The 25,833-nt window shown below is 34.2% G+C and overlaps 1 protein-coding gene across 3 annotated transcripts in view; it reads left to right on the top strand.

Moving 5' to 3' along the window:
• The window catches only part of LOC143253072 (uncharacterized), a 72,257-nt gene that overhangs the window by 4,033 nt on the left and 42,391 nt on the right, over nucleotides 1-25,833 (top strand). For all 3 annotated transcript variants that reach the window (XM_076506269.1, XM_076506268.1, XM_076506270.1), the window contains exon 2: nucleotides 23,898-24,018. In XM_076506269.1, the coding sequence (XP_076362384.1) occupies nucleotides 23,898-24,018 (121 nt within the window). The remainder of the gene's footprint in view (nucleotides 1-23,897; nucleotides 24,019-25,833) is intronic.

Below are 25,833 nucleotides of genomic sequence, written 5' to 3'. Positions count from 1 at the left end.
TCAATTTCATGTTTACGAAGAAAATATTATTATAATGTTTGTCCAACTGTGTTCCATTGATTTAAAAAAACTTCATGTTTCAACAAGAGTCGCCTAATTTAATGTTGGTGTATAAGGAAAGAGTTTCAAAAACTGTATTATAATTTATGGAAAGGTCCATAATGAGAACTAACTGAATGTTTTGTTGTTGTAAAGGGGAAATGCCCAAGTAATTCTACATTTTCATACTAAGTTCTAATCTTTAGTACGATATTTTGGAACTTTTTAAATTCCATCATCGGCGTTAATATTTAAAAAATATAAACAATAGTTCGAACTACAAAAATATAACAAAAAAACAAACATTAGCAATAAGCGATTTTTCGTGTTTCTGTGCGTTTTTCTTATAGCAAAGCCACATTGGGCTACCTTCTGTGTCCGACAAACCCCTTATTTTAGCATTGTAAATCCGTAGATTTACTGCTGTCCCAGCGGAGGGCATTTTTATATTTAATCAGAAGTTTAGACAGAAGATTTAAATGGTTATAATATATTGTAATTCAATAAATAAAACGTGCGGCATAAACGTTTATTTATTTAAAGAAATTCTTGTACGTTCGTATTAAAGGCCCTCCACTGGTACAGCGGTAAGTACACGGATTTACAATGCTAAAATCAGGAGTTTGATTCTCCTGAGTGGACTTAGTTGATAGCATGATGTGGCTTTGCTTTAAGAAAACACAAAAACCTTATTAAAGATGTTTTTAGTATTACCACGTTCTTAATATCTATTACAAAACTTCATTTTCCACCTCATGAATCAGTTGCAAATTCTAATCTCTTTTGCAAACGTCTTCAATATTAAATTCAGGTCACATTTTTAATTCAGTAAGAGTAGCGTAAATAATGTTATGTCAAGTTGAAGCTTGTTTAGCTATAAAGCATACTGGTGTGAAACTTGGAAGTAAAAGATTTAAATATTTAATTTAGTTTCGCTCTATTTTTTACGTTTATATTAATCAAAACGTATGACATATTACCTCTAATAATGAGACCAAAACCTAAACATATACAATATATAAAAGTTGTCCTTATACTTAAGGAAAGGAAGAAGACACAATAAAAAATATTGTTTATAAGTGTTCGTAGTGAGAAGAAAAATAAAATGTCGTAAGTTTATCGTAATTTCAGTGACCGAATTGATTCATCATTCGCGGCCAGCAAACTGACCCTATTGCTTGCATTTCTATTTGCCCGATAGCTTAAGGATAGCTGAGTTGTGCCGTTCTAGTCTTAAACCAGGTCTTAAAACGCTAGAGGCATTTCTGTTTAAGGGATGCCTAACCTATTAATTCTGGGTCATAAGTTAGATAAAAGATGTTTACTTGAACAGGTGTTATTTTATATCTCATTAATTTGCTTAATTCGAAACAAAAGTAAATTCAATGATTTTTTATTTGTCTGAGAAAATAAAGCCATCTCTCTCTCTTATAACCCGCCTCCAAAACAAAACAAAACAAAAGATATTTCATTTAATGTCTACTTATTAATTTTTATTATGCTTATGGTTTAGAAATGATAATTTTCTTACATAGTTACAAAAACGCATATATATATATGTTTGAAATGTAGAATGGATCTTTGTTATTTTTATGCGTTTGCACGGTTACCCTTTGCACTATGTGCATGTATATTGCACTGAGTTCTTGTGTCAAAATTCACATCTAATAGAATAGTGAATATAACTAACTCTGAAGGTATTGGTGTTAGTAATGTACTTACGTATACTATCTGCCTATCTCTTTAGTTTTGTGGTCTTTTTTCTATTAATTATAAGCGTAGATCTTTTTTATAGTATTACCGTGAACATTGTTGTTTTTCTTTAATTATATTTAATCAGTGGATAACTTTTATTTTTATTACAAATGTAACATTATACAATGTTTTTCAAGTATAAGTAGTATTTGTTTTACTTATGGAATAATTACTATTTATTAATCAAATTTCTGACACAAAATGTTGCGAAGATCTCTTGTACATTTAGAGCTTTTATTTCAAGCAGAATTGTGTTTCTGTATTATGTCATTGAAAAGTAGAATAACACTATAAATAAAAATATATTATGTGTATATAGCCAGTAATAATTCATGTTTGCTCTTTATAATTTATTTCATAAAACTGTGTGATGTTAGTGTTTTATCAATTCGTATAATGGTTTTAATACTGTGATTTTGGTAAGTTTTCTTGCTGTTTTTCTCATTATACACCGAATTAAAACTAAATGAATTACTTGACCCACCAGAGCCATACTCTAACATAGTTTCTCCAAGCTTCACGTAATACCAGTTTCATCTACATATATCGACTGTATTAAATAAGGAAAAAAATTATCTTGAAACCTATGAGAGATCTTACAGGTGGAATCTTGACTCACTCTCAGGATTGAATTCTAACCATTATATACTTCAACCTATTTCATACAAGTAACTCCTGGGATACAAAACTTGAAAGTAGATCAATGTTTCAGGGACCAACTTAGGAAATTCTGTTTTATTTACTATATACCAGTGGATCGTTTTTATATAATGCATAATTCTGATGTACGAACTCTTATAACTTCATTTACAGATTAAGACTGTCTGACAAGTTATTATTTTATAAGTTTCACTACGTATGTTTTTTATGTATTTTTTTTAAATTGATTATTATCTGTAATAATAAAATACCTCATTATTCATCACGTTAAAGTTTAGTAACTAGTGTTAAATTTGTTAACTACTTACATTTTTCATTTTTATAAGCTGCATTTCCCCATTTTGTAAAGTAGAATTCTGTTTTTCATTGAACTGCAGCATAAAAATAAACATCGTGTTACAAATGTCCCCAAATATGTTAAAGAAAACGAGTTTATTAAGTGTAGAGGTATGTGTGTTATACCCCTAGTGACTGAAGTAACTTATCAAGAATGTGTATCTATGTATCCCAGAACGGCTGGTATGGGTATTAACACTTTCATTGATAAAGAGAGAACAACGTTTCGACCTTCTTAATTTGAAGATGACCTAGGAATGTTGAAACGTTGTTCTCTCTTTATCAATGAAAGTGTTAATATCCATACCAGCTGTTCTGAGATACATTTCAATTTCAAGTGGGTTTCTCGTCATCAAGAATGTGTTTATTTAGCATCTCATATTTTTAACCACTTTTTTTGTATAAGTATCAAACGAACTTGTTCTTTTTTCTTTATGTATAAAATGCTGTAATTTCCAAGTGTAAACTACTTAGATCTCTCCAAACATGAGTCCAGCGCAGCCCAGTATGCAATAATTTAGAGCTGAGGATCCCGTTACTAGCTAGCCAGAAACATCGTACTCTACACTTTTGAGCCATAAATGAGACGAACAAATACCACTATTCACTCTGACGATAGTATTACGTGAGTTGACGATGGGCGAAGAAGTTGTTATCTGGCTTCCCTCTAATCTGTGATTTCATAACTATGGACGGCCAGCGCTCACTCATAACCCTCGTGTAACTTTCTGAGAAATCCAACAAATAAACAATCTTTGAATGCGTTAAGAAAATAATTAATTATAAAACTCGGGTATTCACATGCATCAAATAAATTATGAAGATGTTAAATAGTAAATTTTAAATTATTTGAGACTTTTCTAACATATTAAACTAACATCTGTGGCCTTGAGTTGTGCTCAGCCTCAGCAAACATGCACGTGTTGATTCCGTGAATGAACGTTCACGTGGAACGTCATCGCCTCCTACCTGTATTGTGCAAGTATTTTATAAATCAGAACGCCTTGTTTGTTTGTTTTTGAATTTCGCACAAAGCTACTCGAGGGCTATCTGTGCTAGCCGTCCCTAATTTAGCAGTGTAAGACTAGAGGGAAGGCAGCTAGTCATCACCACCCATCGCCAACTCTTGGGCTACTCTTTTACCAACGAATAGTGGGATTGACCATCACATTATAACGCCCCCACGGCTGGGAGGGCGAGCATGTTTGGCGCGACGGTGATGCGAACCCACGACCCTCAGATTACGAGTCGCACGCCTTAATACGCTTGGCCATGCCGGGCCCAATCAGAACTCCTAGCCGAGACAGCGAACTATATTATATTTTTTGATAATGTGTTTATGTATCATAATAGTTCATAAATGCAAGTACGATCTGTTTAAGTACATTTCTCATAAACAAAAAATGTTACTCTACACATGTCGTTTATATTTCTTACCAAGCTGGCTCTTATATACGTTGATCTAGTAGTTTTCAAAAGTGTGTTCACTCCTTGAGAAAACATAAAAGTATAAAAATAAGATTAATAACTGTGAATAATTTATCATCATATGGTTTCATTTCGTAAACTTTCTTAGTCTGGAATCATCTACTTAAATTTTCGATAAACTGAAACACATTAACTTTTCAATGTTATTACCATCAGTGATGTAAAATATTGAGTGTCTTTTGTGATTACAATTACATAAATTAACAAGTTTCTTCTCTTGATATTATAAAGATGTAACGAGATGAATATAAACTCTAACTATGCACAGTAGTGCTTAGTATGTAGGGATGGTCGAAAAAAAAATAGCTGCCGCATGTGTGTTTTCTTACAGCAAAGCCACACCAGGCTCTCTGCTGTGTCTACTGAGAGAAATCGAACCAATGATCTTAGAGTTATAAAGCTGAAGATTTAACGTTGTCTTAGCGGGAAACCGCTGCGACATTCAACTTTATAACGCTAGCAAATAGCTGCTAAAATGTCTTAGTTGAGCACCTAATTTCCATTGTAAATTGTTTCATGATTTGTGACTCCTAATATCATTGAAAAGTTTTGCTAAAGTGGAGAACAGAGAAGGAGATGAAGAGCCAGTGTTTCTTTTTCTTTTTCTCACGCTAACCAAAAAAAAAACCAAAAAACTGTTATTTTCTCAATGGCTTGAATACGGCAGAAAGGCATTTTAGAGCAATTGTAAATATGCTATCATTAAGCACGGTATGAGCAAAAGAAAATATAATTTTAGTATAGATTATGATGGCACTACCTGTTGAAGTAAACTTTCTTACATAATTGTGGGATTTCTTTTAAAAGAAGTATAGGGTGAAACAGGAATTACGATTCGATAACAGACAAACAATATATGACTGCAATATGTAGAATACTCGATACTTTGTGAACTATATTATCAGTGTCTTTAGTGAGTCAATTCCTATATTATGTATGAAATGAAAGAGTAAAAATAAATAATCAACACACATAATGATATATTTTACTACACACATTCATAGGATGCACCAAATTACAGTCAGGAAAAAATTACAAAATAAATAATAAAAAAAACATCTCGTAAATATAAACTGTTGTAGGGATGACAGTGTCAAAAATAATACAAACATGAATATGTGTATGTAATGATACAGCCAAACATGAATGTGTAGATGAGATGATACAGCTATATATTTTCTCATACGTTCTTTCCTTACTGTGGATTTCGTAACATTAAGTTCTAAGTAGCTAATATTATGACCAGTGACGAGTAATAATCTATTTCAGCCAACTGTATGATATCAGTATCCGTGGTCATTCTATAAATGCAATAAAGAAACTGACAAAACTGATATTATTTTAACAATATATATTACCACTAAATTATGAGTATGAAAACTGCTCACTGATCAACATACTTCACTGAAATAGTTCAAAAAGGAAAAACAATTAATAAAAGATTTTGCAAAACTTTAAGCACGATGTGGAGATGATAATGCCAAAACACATTGAAAACAAGATATGGATAAATATACATAGAAAAGTCACTATAAAAAGAGCTAAACTTTTCAAGTATAACTTATTTACATTTAAAAATTGAATTCCTGTCAGTTGCAGTAATCAAGGTTTGAGTAAAAATATTTAAGCTGAATAGTGCTATACAGTCTAACAGCGGCTAATAACCATAAGATTGATCCAGTACTTTATACATTTATACAGATATTTGTGTATAGTTTTGTGTATATACTTTGTTTCAGTACATTTTTTCACTACAATCCCTATATCATACTGAACGTTTGAAAATTGGCTTTTTAATACTTGTACTATTAACAATTCAGTTAGTATTTATATCTGTAATGCTAACTCTATTATCATTCATATATGTTCTCTCAATACCATACTACTAAATATGATGTAAGAGTTTATTCCGCTATTGTTTTGCAACTAACTTTAAACAAAGGGTGTCCTTATTCACTTTTCTAGAAGTTCCTTCTGCACAGTTTATACAACTGACCCTAAAGTTTGAAGGGTTTTTTTCTTATCATTTTATTAGCAAGTTTTAACAAAGTTTGTCTTCTCTAAGGGTTTATTTTGTTGACAATATCTTACCAAATTACTTAGTTTAGAATTTTGTTGATATTACACTACAAAAGTTATAGTATGGATTTATATATATTTATTGTTATTCATTATAAATATTTTTCTATAGCTGTTAGAATATTAAACAGTAGAGGTTTATTTAGTGCTACTGGTTAGGAAGTAGAGTTTTCTTTATATGTTGGTCTATTAAATTGCAGGTCCCTTGCTGCTAGAGCGGTAAGTCTACAGATTTAAAACGCTAAATTCAGAGGTTCGATTCCCCTTGGTTAACTCAGTAGATAGCCTGAGGTGACTTTGCCATAAGAAAACTCACACTAAATTGTACGGATTTTCTTCTATAATTTTAGTGCTACTGATTACAAACTACACAGTTTTATTAATAGTAGTTTTGTTTTATAAATTTTATACTACTGATTATGAAGTTCAGGTTTATTTCTTTGATATTAAGGATATTTTCTCTAGATGATATACTATTAACTTTCATTCAAGTATTTTTTCTGTAGATGCTCTACTATTACTGGTACAGCGGTAAGTCTATGGACTTACAACGCTAAAATCAGGGGTTCGATTCTCTTCTATGGACTCAGCAGGTGGCCTCCCATAGAAAAACACACACACACACACCCTTCTCTCGTTCTGTACTGGCCCGGAATGGCCAAGCGTGTTAAGGCGTGCGACTCGTAATCTGAGAGTCACGGCATGTCCAGACATGAAATCACGCCAGGTTGGAAGCTGTTCTGTGAAAGTATGCAACCCGGGCATGCCTGAGCCACCTTGACACTGTCTCAGCAGGCTATAAAAGTGGCTTGCATACACAGATGCTGCTTATTGGATTAATATAAATCTTATAGTGTGTACGTATTGTTTCAGAATACAACATTGCCTCAGTAGCACTGTAACAAGTAAGTTAGATGTTATAGACGTTTTACAAGACGATTGGTGTCGGTCAATATGTCTCGTCAATGTCGTAACAGCCGCGATACATTCTGCTATATTTGTGGCGAGTATACGTTTGTTCATCAGAGACGCTCAATGACTGCTCTTGTGAAGAAAGCATATCATCTGTACTTCGGCTGTAAAATTGGTGATCAAGACCAGGAATGGGCGCCTCACATTTGTTGTGCGACTTGTGCTGTCTGTCTGAGAGCTTGGCTCAGAGGCACTCGAAAGACAATGCCGTTTGCTGTCCCGATGATATGGCGAGAACGGAAAGACCATGTGACGGACTGTTACTTCTGCTTGACTAATGTGTCTGGTTTCTCTGCCAAAAACAAGAAGTCAATTGAATACCCTAATATGCCTTCAGCAATGAGACTCGTGCCACATGACGACCGTCTTCCAATTCCAAAACCACCAGAGGAATGGACCTTAGACGAACCAAATGATGAAACATATATGTTCTCTCATATGTACAATTCAGTATGCACATCTTATAATATAGTCAGAATTAAACGATCTGGTCAGAGATTTGGGTCTGTCAAAAGCAACAGCCGAATTGCTAGATTCGAGACTGCAGGAATGGTGTTTGCTGTCACCAGGTACAAAAATTTCTGTTTCTTGAAGCCGCCAAGATGATATAACCAAATTCTTTGCACAAATTCACAGTATTTGTTTCTGTGTTGACATCGAAAGATTGTTCTCTGCTTTGGGTTGTGATCATGACTCGCAAGAGTGGCTTTTCTTTGTTAATTCATTAATGTTAAGTCTCAAAGCTGTTCTGTTACACATTGACAACGTTCACCCTTCAATACCTGTTGGCTATGCAGCACACATGAAAGAAACCTACGAGAACATGTAAATGTTGCTGAAGTACATCCAGTACAGCAAGTACAACTGGAATATCTGTAGAGATCTGAAAGTCGTTGCTCTGTTACTGAGACTGCAGCTCTGCTATACAAAGTACTGTTGTTTCATTTGTGAATGGGACAGTCGTGCTAAAGAGTCACATTATTCTAGACAGAGCTGGCCACTCCGTAAAAAGTTAGTTCCAGGACAGAAAAATATGGTGCATGAACCGCTTGTCGACCAGGTAAATATTTTTTTTGCCTCCTCTTCACACAAAATTGGGACTTATGAAAAATTTCGCGAAAGCAATGAACAAAGAAGACGAAGGTTTTCGTTATTTAAAACAGATGTTCCAAAAAATAACTGAGGTCAAGATCAAAGAGGGCATTTTTGTTTGCCCTCAAATCAGACATGCTATGAGTGACAAGTGGATCAAAGATCTGTTAGTTGGGCCAGAAAAGATTGCCTGGAAAGCCTTCAAAGACGTTGTTGACAATTTTCCTTGGCAATTACAGAGCCCCACATTACATTCAGCTGGTACACAAACTTCACAAAGCATACAAAACAATGAAGTGCAACATGTCATTCAAGGTTCATTTCCTCCACTCACACTTGGACTTCTTCCCCGCAAATCTCGGTGCTGTCAGTGATGAACACGGTGAAAGGTTTCACCAGGACGTTGCTACAATGGAAAAACGATATTAGGGCAACTGGAATCCGTCAATGCTTGTTGACTACTGTTGGACACTGCAACGTGATGCACCGGACATGAATACAAACGAAAATCAGGAGCAAAACATTTTTAATTATGTTGAACTTAATAGCGTATTAGAAACATAAACGCAATTAAATACGTTATTGCCGGTAAACAGTTAACTCTCTATTTCTCATAGTTCCTATGTGATGTAGCAAAACCAAAACTATATTTGTGCATACCCACCAGATACCTGTCACAATCAGCTAAACTTTTCAGGAAGCAAAACTTTTCAAAAAAATTGTCGTGCAGTGAGTTATTATACTGGTAAGCATTAGTAGTTGTGGTTTGTTTTGAATTTCGCGCAAAGCTACACGAGGGCTATCTGCGCTAGCCGTCTATAATTTAGCAGTGTAAGACTAGAGGGAAGGCAACTAGTCATCATCACCCACCGCCAACTCTTGGGCTACTCTTTTACCAACGAATAGTGGGACTGACCGTTACATTATAACGCTCCCACGGATGAAAGGGTGAGCATGTTTAGTGTGACAGGGATTCAAACCAGAGATTTTGAGATTACGAGTCAAGTGGTTTAGTCACCTGGCCATGAGCATCAGTAGTTATTTGCTCTTTAGATTTTACATAACTGACTTAAAATAGGCGTTTCTCCTTGGAATTTTATATGTTACGTGTCATATTTCATTGACACGTCGCTCATATAATCCTAGACTACCCAAGCAACCAGAACCTGTTGTGCCGCCCATTGTTTCACCTAAACTTCGCATCCATCCTCCACAGCCTATTGTCAGTTCGTTTCCTGTAAAACCGCCTTCCCACTCAACCCAAATCTCCACCAAGAAGATCCATAACCACACTAAGACAACCGATGATATTTCCGCTGTCCAAGCAACGAATAACCACAATATCTCACCAAACTCACTCTGACGTTATCTATTCCAATTCGTCCGAAAACGCTGTCCCAGATACAAACTACTCAAGTTACCTATGCGGACAAATCAACCACAACAGACAAGCCCTCTGCCATCTCGCAAGCTACTCAAGTCAAAGTGCCCAGAAGAAATAAATTTTCCCAAACAATAGAGGAACACCCTGATAACCTACCTATACAAGTTCAGACACCTCATTCGCCGCAACCATGTTCATCGCAGACCTATGAAATTGACCAAGAAATTGACCAAGACTTCAGTTCATGGTATGAAGAAATACGTCAGTCCCCTTTGGCAAGAATGTTTCATTCGAAACTCGCTGATAGACTAGAGAGCCAAAGTTGCTCACCCGAACTTAGAAAGTTGTCTGCTAGGCTCCAACACGAGCAGCCCCTCTTGTCATTTAATCATTTGATGCAAATTTCCCTGCTATCTAAGACACGGTTAGGATAGCTTATTCGGCGCCCTGACCGTGAAAGTGGGTTTTCTCGGGGCACTCCCCTTTCACCCCACAGCAAAATTATTGGGTATGTCTATACCCAAGCCCTGAAAAGAGGTACGTTATCCTGTCTTGTACTATTCTTATATCTTTCTACACTCCTTTACTTCATGCGTCGTCCCTCCCTTTCTCCTCCGACTTCGTTTGTCTTCTACACGACTTTTACCAACCAACCGCAAGACATTTTTCAGAAACTATCCAAATATCCAATTTGCTCATCGAGAGGTCTTTAACCTTCAACCATGTGCGGGGCTGAAGAGAAACAAACGTTTCTGAGCGCCCCTGGTTTGGGGTCTCCATAAGGTCTTTAAAACCAAAAATACTGCCAAGTCTTAAAAAAAAAGGGGTGGGCCCGGCATGGTCAAGCGTGTTAAGGCGTGCGACTCGTAATCTGAGGGTCGCGGGTTCGCATCCCCGTCGTACCAAACATGCTCGCCTTTCAGCCGTGGGGGCGTTATAATTTGACGGCCAATCCCACTATTCGTTGGTAAAAGAGTAGCCCAAGAGTTGGCGGTAGGTGGTGATAACTAGCTGGTTCCCTTTGGGCTTACGCCTCTAAATTAGGGACGACTAGTGCAGATAGTCTTCGAGTAGCTTTGAGCGAAATTCAAAACAAACAAACAATCCAATAACAAATATAATATATGTTACAAAAACTAAACTTCATAAACTAAACCATACTAGCTTTCTCACTTAAATGTCTGAACGGCATAAAATAAAAATGTTAAGAATAAATATGTTACAAAAAACCAAACTTCCTGAGCAGTTTACACAGAACTTAATGTAGCTTGTTGTAATTATAGTTGATTGTACTAAATGAAGGTTTCAGCATAGAGACTGAACGTTATCCATCCCTACACTAGAGGTAGACATACCTCTTAAAAGCTGCAAAGCCAGTGTAACGTAATGAAGGCACCAATGCCACCCAAATGACGGGTTAATAACTCTGATGGAGGCTAACATTAGCCTGGCATGGCCATGCACGTAAGGCGTGCGACTCGTAATCCGAGGGTCGCTGGTTCGCGCCCGCGTCGCGCCAATCATGCTCGCCCTCCCAGCCGTGGGGGCGTTATAATGTGACGGTAAATCCCACTATTCGTTGGTAAAAGAGTAGCCCAAGAGTTGGCGGTGGGTGGTGATGACTAGCTGCCTTCCCTCTAGTCTTACACTACTAAATTAGGGATGGCTAGCACAGATAGCCCTCGAGTAGCTTTGTGCGAAATTCTAAAACAAACACACCAAAACAAAAGCTAACATTAATAATATGAGGACCTGTACGTCTTCAATAATATGCAAATGACTTGAAGTACTTAATGTGCTCGAGATTGACATGCAAATATTGACATTTTAAACAATGTATGCACAACTTCAGCTTTTGAACAATATGCATTAAATTTCACTTTCTGAACAAATGGATCCAATGTATGAAAAATATACGTTGAACTTCATTAACCAATCTTCAGGTACTGGTTAATATGAAAATAATTTCTTATTCTACACAGTATAAACATTACTTCATGTTCTGAAAAACATGAACAAAATGCCAGTTGCTGAACTATTCAAAGGTCGAAACTCTAGTTTGTTAAATGTATTCGAGTAAATCACGAGAAATTTCACTTGTATACACGTTTCTTATTTATTTAGTGTCGTTCGTTACATTCATCTTAAATAATTTTATTTTCACTGGTCATCATGCCATCAACAGACAGCCAGAAAAACTGGTACTAGCTTTTCTTCGCGAATAATGATGTTAATCGTTTGAAAAAGTGATATTTGTCGGAAAAAAGAAATTATCGTAAATTCTAGTACCATACGAAGCGAGAGAGTTTATAGAACAATTAGACAATTATTGTTGAAGATAGTAAAGTGTTGTTAATTAATTTGGATAACTAGATCCACTAAATCGTCTTACTAGGAGTGTGATGGTTGAGCAGTTTTCCCGAATAATGAGAGGGTAATTAAAAAAACACACGTTAATAATGTGGTGTTATAATAAATAGTGTTGAAAACTCTACATTAATTCTGAAATGCTGTAACCCAAACAAAATTGAACATAAAAATTACAATTCGCCAACTCTATAAACCTTACATCATAACAGTCGTTGGCGGGTAGTTTTTGCTAATTTTGTTTTCAACCACTTCTATGTTTGTCATATTCTAGCTGGATTGAAGATCACTGCTACTGTACAAGAGGTCTTGTCGGCACTAAATACACCGAATGATTGAAACATTTTTTACACAGTTTCGTTCGGTGACAACATTATAATGGTACTCACTGGTAGAGTGGTACTTAGTATCAGAACTTATTTTTAAGGCGGTACTAGTAACGTGCCTTATTTGGGAGGCTGTCTTTAACGTTCTAAAATTAATACGCCACTACAATTATGGTTCAACAATAAAAACGTAATTTATTCACAATAACAACAGTTAGAAATGAATTCAACACCTAGTAAAACAAGTACCTTGCCAGGACTTGTAACAATATTAAAAAATCATGAAAAAAACAAAAATAAAAATTCAGTATATTTGGTATTCAAACAATACCTTGCACTATAGAACGATAAACAACAATAATTGTATATTTCAACATGTACATGAATGATGCAGGGTATTTATTTACACAGCAGGTCACGTGACTATAACCTCCCGTGATCATCAGTATACACACACTACATTAATAGTATCTGTACGTAACCATTAGAGAATCTGCTATTAGTTTCATCATACACACATATATTTACTCAAAATATAAACGATTATCTAAAAGGTGAGTTAGTCTTTTAATGCAACTAAACACTTATAAATAAACTAAGCAGTTTAAGGAAATAATAAACGAAAAACAAACAAGCCATCAATCATGAAAAACACCTGCTGTCTCACAAATCGTTTTTCATGTTTAAAAATAATTTTGTTTTTCAAAATTAGATACGCTTCACCCAGATGAGTACCCCTACTCTTTGTTTTTTTGAAAATTTCGTTCCTAATTTCACTCATAAACAATTAATAATAATATTTCGATTCATTTAACAAGTGTGTCGTAACTGACTTACATCTGTCAGCCTCCTCTATTCCTACAAGATTGCCCGGCATGGCCAGGTGGTTAGGGCGCTCGACTCGTATTCTGAGGTTCACGGGTTCGAATCCCCCATCACACCAAACATAGTAGCCCTTTCAATCATGTTGGCGTTATAAAATATGATTAATCTCACTATTCGTTGGTAAAAAAGCAGTCCAAGAGTAGTCAGTGGGTGGTGATGACTAGCTGCCTTCATTCTAGTCTTACACTGTTAAATGAGGGTGGGTGGGTTTGGCGTTTTATGGCGCAAAGCAAGTAGGCTATCTGCACAGTTAAATCAGAGACGGCCAGCACAGATAGCCCTCATGTAGCTTTGAGCAAAATTAAAAAACAAACAAACCTACAAGATTTCTGGTGGGTCTTTTTCTTATCAGAAACGATTACTTCTTTTTCACCTATGCTTGGAAGGAGTGATACTGTTAATAATTTTATAACTACGAAACAACCAGAGTGCTTAATGTAACTCAGAATACACTATAAATTACCACAATCATACTTTGAATTCTGATGAAAGTACTTATGTGTCATATTTGTCTGGTTCACTGTAAACAATTCTTCTATATTTTAAAGTAATGCCACTGAGAATATTTGTGAAAGTGTCTCTAGGCCTTTGTTGTATTTGTGAAATTTGTGTGGTTTGTTTCTTATCTTAATCATATGTAAAAGTTAATTTGTCAAAAGTGATTTATCAACTAAAAATCACTGTTAAAAGACGTAATTAATAGAACTTGAAATATCTTAAACCAAGCGATTACAAATCCTCTCCTTATTGATATATTAGAAATAATATCAAATTATTGTTTGAGTATTTTCATTTCTATATGTCAAGGGTTTGGAAAGTTTTAGTGCTTGAAGAGATAAGCCAGAATATGTTAATGTTTTTGTTTGTGTGGAATTAAGCACAATGCTACACAATCGGCTGTTTGTGCTTTGATCACTATTAGTATTGAAAGCCGGTTCCTAGCGGTATGAGTCCACAAATATACTGTTGTGGTACTGGGGTGCACTATATTGATGGATTTCTAAACATCTCAGTTCATATTGAATTCTTCGAAGGTCAAGATAAAGAACTGATAGTGTTTATATTTGTTATAGCTTGCTGCACAGGTGAGAACGATAGCCTGTTATTTTTTCTAAATGCAGTTCTTTGTTTTTATCGCTGTTTCTTACAAATTAAAAATACCTGAACCTTTTTTCACTTCTTTACCTAAAATTGTACAGGACAGAGAAGAAGGAAAAATTTACAATCTCGAAACAGTCTCACCTAATTTATGTTATCTATTAGTACAATTCTGTTTATCTGACTAAGCGCGACTTATATGTAAAATAATTCATTTTTGTACAAATAAATGTTTAAAGATTGGTTTAGAATTAGCTTTATAGAACAGGCGTAAGGAACCGAAACTTACGACTTTCTTAAACAACTTTATGGTGCTTTATGTCAAAACAAGTTGGAAGAAGTGTTTAGAACTGACCTTCGCTATACTATGGCCTTGATAATGTAGTAACAGTAGAACATGTTCGGAATAATCACATCTTCATACTGACATATAACAAAAATTAGATTATGCAGCTTTGGTGCTTCAGTTACTAATGCAATACATTACGCGTTCTTTGGCATTGATTAATGTCGCATTTGTCATTTTTATCCAGTATTGCACAAGTAACAGAAGTCCAACTACCTAGAGAGACATAATTACCTGAGCAGAACAAATAGTATTTAAAGCTGTTTTTTTGTTGTTGTATTGTTTTCTTGGAGCAAGTGCTTTATTTACAGCAGACCTTGAAATAAGTTTCATTTAAATATAACATAAAATACTTTTTTAAATTAGGGGTATGAAAAAGAAATTGTTTTGTTTACGTCATGTGCTTAATCATTTTTAACTTGCTTCGCTGTTTTGATAGCCTAATAGATATTCTGATTAAAATAAACGAATTCTGGAAGTTGTGTGCATAGCTGATACAAGTCTGATGAATGTTAAAATGTAAAGATTGGAATCATGCATTTTACTGTAGAAACCGCCCAATCAGCTCAACGTTGAAAATACGTTAGGAAAACACATTTCAAAGGAAAAGAAAATTGTGATCACCTGTACGGTCTAACAAATGGCACCAAAATTTTAACGATTTCTTTCCTTTGGCCGTTTCTTTGCACTTTCAGGTTATGTGACACCAGATGATAAACTCTTTCTGAGGAAGGAGATTGGTTTTATATTTATTGATGTTCATTCTCTTTCAATACCGATATGGCACGCATTCACATATAAATGGGCCCGGCATGGTCAAGTGTGTTAAGGCGTGCGACTCGTAATCTGAGGGTCGCGGGTTCGCATCCCCGTCGCGCCAGACATGCTCCCCCTTTCAGCCATGGGGATGTTATAATGAGATGGTCAATCCCACTATTCGTTGGTAAAAGAGTAGCCCAAGAGTTGGCGGTGGGTGGTGATGACTAGCTGCCTTCCCTCTAGTCTTACACTGCTAAATTAGGGACGACTAGCATAAATATAAATAAATAGGTAAAATTTCAATGGAAAATAGAGATCGCTGATTATTTTTAGAATCGTTCGTTATCAATTGGCATTTTCGTTTTTTTGTTGTTATGTGCAAAGCTACCTACCTCCAATAACGAAACCCTTTCTCTTGCATTGCAAACCAATTGACTTACTGTAGTGCCTTCACTGGTAATTAGTCCCCGATATTAACAAAAATAAAAGATACAATGAAAGACCAATACATAATTTCTTTTCCTCTTTGTTCAGTTAAAACAAAAGCCTAATCGAGTTAGTTTTAGTTCCATTTGCTTTAAAAGTTTTAATGTACTTTTTTTCTGGGAAAAAAAGTATAATAAACCACTCATATAAATAAGAGAAATAATAACACTCACCGAGAAATATAAAACACACAAGGCAATAAAAAAAGAAATAAGAATAACCAGGTCATAATAAAACACAGAAAACAGAGGGTAGTTAAGCACAATAGCTGTGTTTAATCCACCGCTGATGCCGAAAGTTGATGTGTTCAGCGTTATGAGTTCTCAGACTGATCGCTGAGCCAGCCACCTGGGTTAGTAAATAACGAAAAACAGTTTGTACGAATGTGACACAGAAACACACTCCAAGTAAAACAGAAAACAGATATTGGAACAAAATTCTATTATCTTTCAGGGAGTTGTCAACTTGAGCATTAAATAAGAATCGTATTTGAATGTGAATTGTCTATTTTTCGATGTGTACTTGAAATATATATCATGTGTCGATTATTTTATTTATATATTTATTTATTTTTTGTATTTCACAAATTTGTAGTGTTCGTAATCTTATATAAGACTTACATTTTCTGTACTTTATTGTCTCTCTTAATTAATACCTGAGGATTTAACCTCACAATAATGAATAAAAATACTGTGTTCCAGTTTTGATAAATATACGCTGAATGTTTATACTCTCCGACAAAAACAAATTGAAATATCTCTAGGGTAACCTTCATTAATATAAATTAACATTCTGTCGTTTCTGATATCTGACTAACCAACATATAGTTAGTTGTTCAGTATTCAAAAAGAAAAATTGTTGAGAGTGAAGATGTTAACTGCGTTTGTTCATCTTCTCTATTAAATTGCTAAATGTACAGGAACTTTGTAACATAAAGTGTTTACTGTGCCTCCATATTCAACGACCTCTAATTGTTTGATTGTTCATCTGCCCACTACAACTACCCACTTCAGAAACTATGTAACTATTTAACAGAGTGTGAGAATCATACAACGCCCTAACCACCGTCACCCACGGTTGATTTGGCTCTCTAATTTTTAGCCAAACCCTTTGGTTAGCATATTACGATTAAAGACAAACATCCTACAAGCTCAACTAGTAGCCCACGTTTCTAACATCGCACGTTTCATATATTAGAATTGATATATTTTTTGCTGTTTCATAGTTTTGGTAATGACCAGAATATCAATTTAACTCAAGGATATCTAGTAGTTACACAATACTTTAATTTAGCTACGTTTCTTGATTACACTGTACTATAACTCGATGATGTTTGGTGGTTATATAGTACTTATGGGAAGAAATTTAACGCTAGTTTTTGAAAACAAATTATTACTCTGTAAATTTCGCATTATCGTGGTTTGATTTCTCTTTTCGCACGATTTTCGTTTCGAGAAAAGTGGATGAAAGGTTAGACGCGTTTTTACCTTTTTATTTGGAAAACGAAGAAAAGAACTAAATAAAATATTGCATTCTGAAACACTAAAACTATCTCTTCTTGTTAACGTCGTCCTCACTGAAACGTTTCACTAGAATTATGTTTAAATAGTTTGTTTTATTGTGTTTAATAAGATATGGTACAGCATTGATAATGTGAGATTCAACTTATCTGCGAAGTGATGATAGTATTTTCCCGTATACAAAAGTTATCGATGAAAATGTAAAACTCTAACCCTTGGAATGATCGGTTAGGTCACTTCCTCTTTTGAAATACATTTTACTAAGCTCGTAAATCTCAGTTATGTTCCCTAATCTTATACGAATTACACAAAGACATTGAAATAAAAAGTACAATTAACACTACAATTAATCTCACTAACTACTACTGCATTTTATGAAGAAAATTAGTGATTACACTGAATCGTTTTTGATCGGTTTTCTACACTGAGTCTTTTGACAGGTAGAAACATATTCGACATTAAGTAACATGTGAAACACAACAGTTGTGAATGGTATAGTCAGTAATGTTAGATAATTATTTTCAAACGTGCAACATCATTCTTTTCAGCGCTTAATAAATTAAACTATGAAATTATATATAACTTACGTGATAAAGTTTTACGTTTTCTCCTAGTATAAATAACAAGATATATGTTTACAAACATCTAGAAATATCAAAGTGGTAAAAAAGTTGTATTAAAGATAAAAACATTTTCCTTATTTTACAGCTATCGTTACCTAATTTGTATTTTTATATGATATTTTAAACCTTTCGCTTAGAAGCTTTACATACCACTATTGAAATGTGTTAATTTATTTTTATTTTACCACTATTAGCTATACCAGTAAAATCGTAGTTGAACCTGTTTAGTATTCTCAGGTAACCTGTTTTCTTTACGATTATGAGATAGATAGGTTTACAAATAACAATAGGTTTGTGCAATTAAAAAGTCTGAATGTTAAATGACAATTATAAAATCTTTATTTTACAAATAAAACAAATGCAGTGCATGTACATACGCAGATGCCTGGATATTTCCTTTCTTTTGGATTTGTCTAATCTTGCAGCTTTTTTCTCTTGAGATTTATTGATGTTTAACTATACACACTGATTTACAAATATCAAGTCGTCCTCGTAGATCGTAAAACAGTTAATAGAAATAAGAAAGCGTGCTCGAATTCAGTGGGTAAATTCGTTTTCTTTGTACGATAGGCAGCATAACCTCCTAACCTCTGGTAAGTAAAGAATATTCCAAAGTCAACCCGTTCAACCCGAATGCTTAATACAATACTGAAATAACTTTATAGACAGAGAATACACCATTTAATAAAAAAAAACGAGAATAAAGAAACGAAGCAACTAGAACATGGAAATGTTTTACCGATTATTATAACTGAGCTATACCAGTAAATTGGGTCATTGAAGATAATTACATGTGGTGATATTTAGTGCTTGTGCTATCTAATATTGATAAGTATTGTTAATATAAAGCAGTGCCTTTTACTTGACGTCAAAAGTATAATACAGTACAAATTCAGTTATTTCTTTAAACAGCTTTGATATTTGATTTTTACATTTAAAAAAAAAAGGTTAAAGTCGATCTCTGGTTACTTTAACTTATTAGCGACATCTGGTAACTGAACTTTGACTCTCTACACATTTAAAAGAGTAACTACAAATAAGGCCCGGCATGGCCAGGTGGGTTAAGGCGTTCGACTCGTAATCTGAGGGTCGCGGGTTCGCATCCCTTTCGCACCAAATATGCTCACCCTTTCAGCCGGGAGGACATTATAATATGACGGTCAATCCTAGTATTCGTTGGTAAAAGAGTAGCCCAAGAGTTTGCGGTGGGTGGTGATGACTAGCTGCCTTCCCTCTAGTCTTACACTGCTAACTTATAGACGGCTAGCGCAGATAGCCCTCGAGTAGCTCGGGTACTTTTGAGATCCCATAAAAATAAAATCGCACATTAATTGTATCGCTTCATAGCCAACGGTTTTACATGATAACTTTCTGAGTTTGTTATGTATACATATATATATTACAGAGCTGCCATAATATACTCAGTCAATAACTTTCTTGATTTGGTACAAAGCTACATAATAGACTAAGCTTTCCTGGCTCTGCTTAACGCTGGTATTTAAACTCTGTTTACCACTGACCTACTGAACAGCATCATTAACTTTATTGTTATCATTACCTTAACAGTCAAAAGTTACGCATTGCTCTGAATGTGATATCTAAAATATAAACATTTAAAATTCGATCAAGGTACAACCATATTGTGAAAGTATTCGCCTGTCAGTTGAGTGTAAATAATATTTGACCTTTCTGTCAGTAAGACTTTGTATAGTCAAGCTGTAGTAGTTTCAAACACTCCTCCCTCTCTGCAGTTGCCTGGTTTTATGTGTAGGCTATAATATATTTAAATAGCCGGTCTTTACTTTTATTTCACATCAACCTTGAAGGATTACAAAGCTGGTTTTGTCCCAGAAGTTAATAACAGTTGTTAAATAGTTGCTGTTCATAGAATCTGTCTTGATGAACACAGTAGAATTTAAAATAACCAACAATTTTCAGAAATTCTTATAGACGTGGATAGTTGATTTGTATTTTCTAAAACGTTATTATAAAGTTTAACACTATTGTAAGAAAAAATACATTTTTAACGTTTCTTTCTTTTAAATATTAAGCTCCAGTATAAACCTTGATGAAAGGGACCGCATTATAAGCTAGGCATTCAAATACACTTCCTGTTATACTCGAGGAATCAGTTAGGTCATTGTGCATTTCAGTTGTAGTTCTCTAGATAATTTTGAAGTCTAGAAGGGAAATCCTTCCTCTTCTGGAAAAGTAATATAACACTCTTCTTATAAACAGTATATTTTTAACTTTTGTTAAGAAAGAAACATTTTTCAGTATTTTTCTTTTAAGTGACACAAGTACAGGTACAGCTCGATCAAAGTTTATCTTACAAAAATGGGAATAAATATGATAAATTATTTGGTCAGAAACTTCAGCAGACTATCCGATTTCGATAAAACTTTTCGATAATGTTTCATCAATACTTATACCTGAATTAGGGTTTTCGTGTATCTCAAAATGGTTGGTATGGGTAATAACACTTTTATTAATAAACAGAGAACAACGTTTCGACCTTACTAGGTCATCTTCGGATTAACAAAATGGGTTTCTCGTTATCAAGAATTGGGGTTTTCAATTTTTTAAGTTTTGCATGTTTGGAGTATGTGTTATTCAATCTATTCTAGATGACTGCATATGTAGTTTATATACAGCCACAGGAAGAGCATGAACATATAATTCACATGTAAACATTGAAAAGGAATTTCAAAATATCCCTGAATGTAAGTAAAAGTTTACTGAACTGCGCCCAGTGTTACTCGAGGGTTATCTGCAACATCTGTCGTGGGCTACTCTCATCAGATCGAACCATGGGTAGCGTTCAGCCCGCATACACACATATAGCGAAACGTAAAAAGATACCTTGCGTAAAAACACAGGTAAATATATATAAAAACACAGTTCACATGCAAATATTTAAAGACAAATCTCAAGATGTCAGTGAAGGAGAGTATTTTTAAAAATTCATAGTTTAAATGTAAACATAGAGAAGTAGGTTCAGAATGTAGCGTCATTTAAACATAGGAACAAGTTTTGATTCATTTGTTTTTAATTACCACATCTCTAGATGTTCTAATGACAGAGCGTTTGTTGTTGACCACATTATAAAAGATGTTGATGTACCATGTTCCTAGCTGTTGCAAAGCTTATGAAACAATTGCACCTAGTGTTAGGGTCATGGTTCATTATCATGCTACCATGTAAGGCAAATTAAAAGGTATATATTCTTTGGAGGAAAACTCTCTTTGTTTTTAAAAACTTTAATCGCTGGCAGGTTTCTGTTGGTTGATACAGCTCAAGCGCTTTGAGCACATTTGTTTATATATATCCTAGAAATTAGTATGAAAAACTAAGTACAGAGGTATAAATTTTGTTGATAGTGAGGTATTTTTACAACTTATTAAACGTTCTGGCTGACCAAAGTTTGTTTGTTTTTTGGAATTTCGCGCAAAGCTACATGAGGGCTATCTGCACTAGCCATCCCGAATTTAGCAGTGTAAGGCTAGAGAGAAGACAGCTAGTCATCACCACTCACTGCCAACTCTTGGGCTACTCTTTTACCAACGAATAGTTGGATTGACCGTAACATTATAACGCCCCACGACTGAAAGGGCGAGCATGTTTGGTGCGACGGGGATTCGAACCCCAGATTACGAGTCGAACGCCTTAACTCACCTGGCCGTGCAGGGCCCTGACCAAAGTACAATATTATTTTAAACAATAATGAAACACATCTTGCCACCTTTCTGCATAGTATAAACTCTAACGTTGGCGACCTTATCAAGCTATACTTTTCGATATGTTATGAGCGAAGTTGAACAGTTTCAACTATAAGGTTGATAATCTAACATTCAATCAGTTATATTCTAATGTTTCCAGTTAATATAATGGCATTCGTTAATTAAATGAATTCTAAACGTTAAAAAATTATAAAAAAACTTAGTTGGCGTATTAAGACTCAAATGATGTTGAGATTTTAGTTAAGTAGATGTGTAATATGACTATTTTTTAGCAGTAACTTGCATATCTACCTCTGCTCTTGATAAAAACCCGACAGATGTGGTGAAAGTCTACAAGTAAAAGTGAACTCTCCTTTTATAATGGGGTATCTTTAGTACACCTTAAATCTCTAAAGTTAAAACTTTTGTTAAGTAGACTGGACTCTTAGTAATATTCATTCTCTAAGTAAGTCAACACAGTAGGTTATTCGAAAGTAAATAGATGTTGCAGTCGAGTCGAAAAACTTGGTAGAAATGGTAAAGCAGTTGCGTCACTTCTTTCAAGCAGTCTATTTCACAGTAGAGACGTGGTCAAGATTTCTGCTGAAGTTAAATGATGTGAACCAGAAAGGAACGAGAAACTGAAACAGCAACAATATCTTAATTCTCCGCGTTGTGGATAGATATTCTGTTACTGTATATTTTGGTTATTATAGGAAATAAGCCAAAATGACCTAAAGCTCTTTTACAATTTTTGACTAATAGAATTTCTTTGCAGTGAGAAATTTGTTCAAATTCAACTACTTGCAATAGTTACTGCAGTAATGATATAGGGAATTCTATAAAATATTTCAATTTTTCAATATATGGGAATATTTAATATGAATTTGATTTGATTTTGGAGTACTAGGTTAGCATGCCAGATATATTCAACTCGTTTAAGGCAAAGTGCGTCCACAGACAGGCAGAAAACTTTCCTCGATATTGGATATTTACCGCACCGGTACCTCTTAATACATTTAACCCATATGTAAAGAACACCTGTATTCCGATTTGTACTCAACAATGTCTTCGCTCAGCCGAACATGAAATCATTTGTTGTTGTTGTTGTTTTTTCGGTACAAAGTTACACTGTCTCCATTCTGACTACCATGAGGAATCGAACACTGGATTTTAGCAATGTAAATCTCTAAACTTATCGCTGGCCAACCGGAGGACTAAACATGAAAATACTCTATGCATAAATACTGGATGATGTTATATTTTGAGACCGTTATAAAGGCTGTGTTTAATGTGCGTTACCTTTTAACAGAGAAGTGTGGTATTATATACATTTTCCTAATATTAACACCTCCAGTTCTGCGGTGGGACAACGGTAAGTCTTGGGATTTACAATGTTGAAATGAGGGGTTCGATTCTCCTCGGTAGACACAGCCGATAGCTATATGTGGCTTTGCTATAAGAAAAAAAAACACAAACACATGTGGGAGGGGGGGGAAATGGTATTAAAATTTCGATTTATATCTTCGTTTTCCTGTAAAGAAATTTAGTATTTCTCAAAATATAATTCGTGTAAGTCATTAAACTACATTCAAGTGTTGTATTTAAGTGTTTTCTATTGAAAAAAACATTTTTCACCCAATTAAGTGATTGAAACTGGCATTAAGTTATCTCATGCTTCTAAAATGAAGCATAAGAGTTAAATATTTTAGTTAATATACAGTAAACTTGAAGTGCCAGAAGTACGGTACTTAAAAAAATATTCTTAGGAAAAATATCTAGATATTAGAAAAAATAAAGAATTATGACATATGCCTAGTTAACACTACTTATTTCTCTGACAAATTAAAAAAATTACATTTGAAGATGAAAAGTAGAAGAAACAAAACTAGCTGTTTTCATGTGATTTATATTATATTATATATATTCTACGTGTATTGCGTTTTTCTTCACCTCACTCTAGGTTGCCATTAAAACTATCAAAAAGTCGAAAATCGATAATGAACAAGACCTGATAAGGATTCGTCGAGAAATCCAAGTTATGTCGTCCATTCAACATCCACACATTATTCACATCTACGAAGGTAAGAAAACTCTTGAATAAAATTCATATCTCTTCAAACACTATAACAATTCATCAAGACATAGTTTTCATTTTAAAATTTTCAGTTAAAGGAAACAATATTAATAATTCAAAGTTTGAACACAAAAAATACTTTTTTTATTTCTTAATAACCTTGCATTATTTGCAGTTGACAAAGAAAAGGCATAAAGATTCCTGCACACAACAAATACATTCAAGGTTGTGCTCACAGTTCTTATTTCTATCTCCATACGTTACGTTTTGGAGGGCTTATTACGGCCAGTTATAAAATTAGCAATCAATATAGCGCACACTAATCTTAAGTAAGCACTTGACGAAGATTTTCTTTCTTCTTACTATCATCTAAATACGCATGCACGAATGTAAAAATTTAGTACGACAACAAAGCTTATCAAAGATGGTCGTAAAATAGAATTATTAAGTACGATAAAGTTTATCCTTAATGAAACTAAATAAAAGCTAACAAGTTACAATGTTAATTTATCTCATTATCGAATATAGGCTGTACTTAATAGCTTAACTGCAGTTAGGCCTAAGACAAATGGGCTTATAAGATTTCGGTGTCTGCGATTACACGTCTTTTGCATTATTCTTGAAACCTTAAATTTAAAGAAGTACAGTTGGAATAAAGATACTGATTTGGCCGCTGGTTTGTTAATATTAGCAGGATCTGTTGTGTTGTAACTATGTAAATGAAGGACATACTTTCTGCTGATCTTAGCAGTGTAGATATTTTTGTAAGGATGTGTTTTGGTTTATACTTACACATTTGTTGTTTTATTTACGTTTCTTGTAAAGTTAAAGATAATTGTAGTACTGTACGTGGATGAATAAAACATATTCTCATTTATGCTAAATAAATTTTACGTAGAGTGGTAATGAGGTAATGCTTAGTGATATTTGTAGAAACGGAACTGGTAATATTACCTTCATATGTAATTACTCGGTGGCATTGAGAGAACTTATAGTGTTCAAAACCCAAAACTTTGGTGCGTCATCGCACTTATTTAATTTCTGTTTTTCATGTTTATATTTGTTGAGTTTTGGAAACCTTATAGAGATGTTAACAGTAAAGAGAAAGTATATTACTGCACTCGCTCATTGCTTGTGTTTAATGTCAATGTTTAAACTATAATTTTGGAATAAGGTTAGGTTTGATTTTTTTCTTCAGTCGAACCCAAAATAACATCCATCATAATTAAAGCCTACCAGAAGCCATGAAAAGTTTCTCTTTTGAAGTATGTATTGAGCATATGCCTATATCTACATAGTGTTTAAAAACGGTTTTGGTAGAGTTCCACTGAGCGAATGATATTGTTACTGAACGTAGAAGAAACTAATAGTCTAAGAGTAAAACGCGCCCTTGACCAGAATGTTTACATATTTTGTAACAAAAAGTTCATTATTATTAACACAAAATAAAAATAAACTTAGCGCTGGCAAACTAAGCAATGCGTACTATACTAAACATTTACATGTATAATGAGACAGATCTTATGAGCATCATGAATGCTTTATTAGAACATCAAACAATTTTATCTGACACTTGCAGATAGATGTATAATTTAGCATTTCATCTATTACAACAAAATCTTACCAAAACATGTATAATAAATATAGCATCAATTTATTATAAATAGCGTCGATAACCTTAAATCAGTTCATGTTAAATATTCAGTATTTTGTTAATCTTCATATAAAGGTAACATGGGATGATGATGTTAGTGATGTAATCCACAATTAGTTCACCCTAACATGTCGCTAGAAGGCGTTGCAATTCAGTCAGAGTAGCTCG

Source organism: Tachypleus tridentatus, chromosome 6, assembly GCF_004210375.1.
Source record: "Tachypleus tridentatus isolate NWPU-2018 chromosome 6, ASM421037v1, whole genome shotgun sequence".
Lineage (NCBI taxonomy): Eukaryota > Metazoa > Arthropoda > Merostomata > Xiphosura > Limulidae > Tachypleus > Tachypleus tridentatus.
This window is presented reverse-complemented; position numbering and strand designations above follow the sequence as displayed.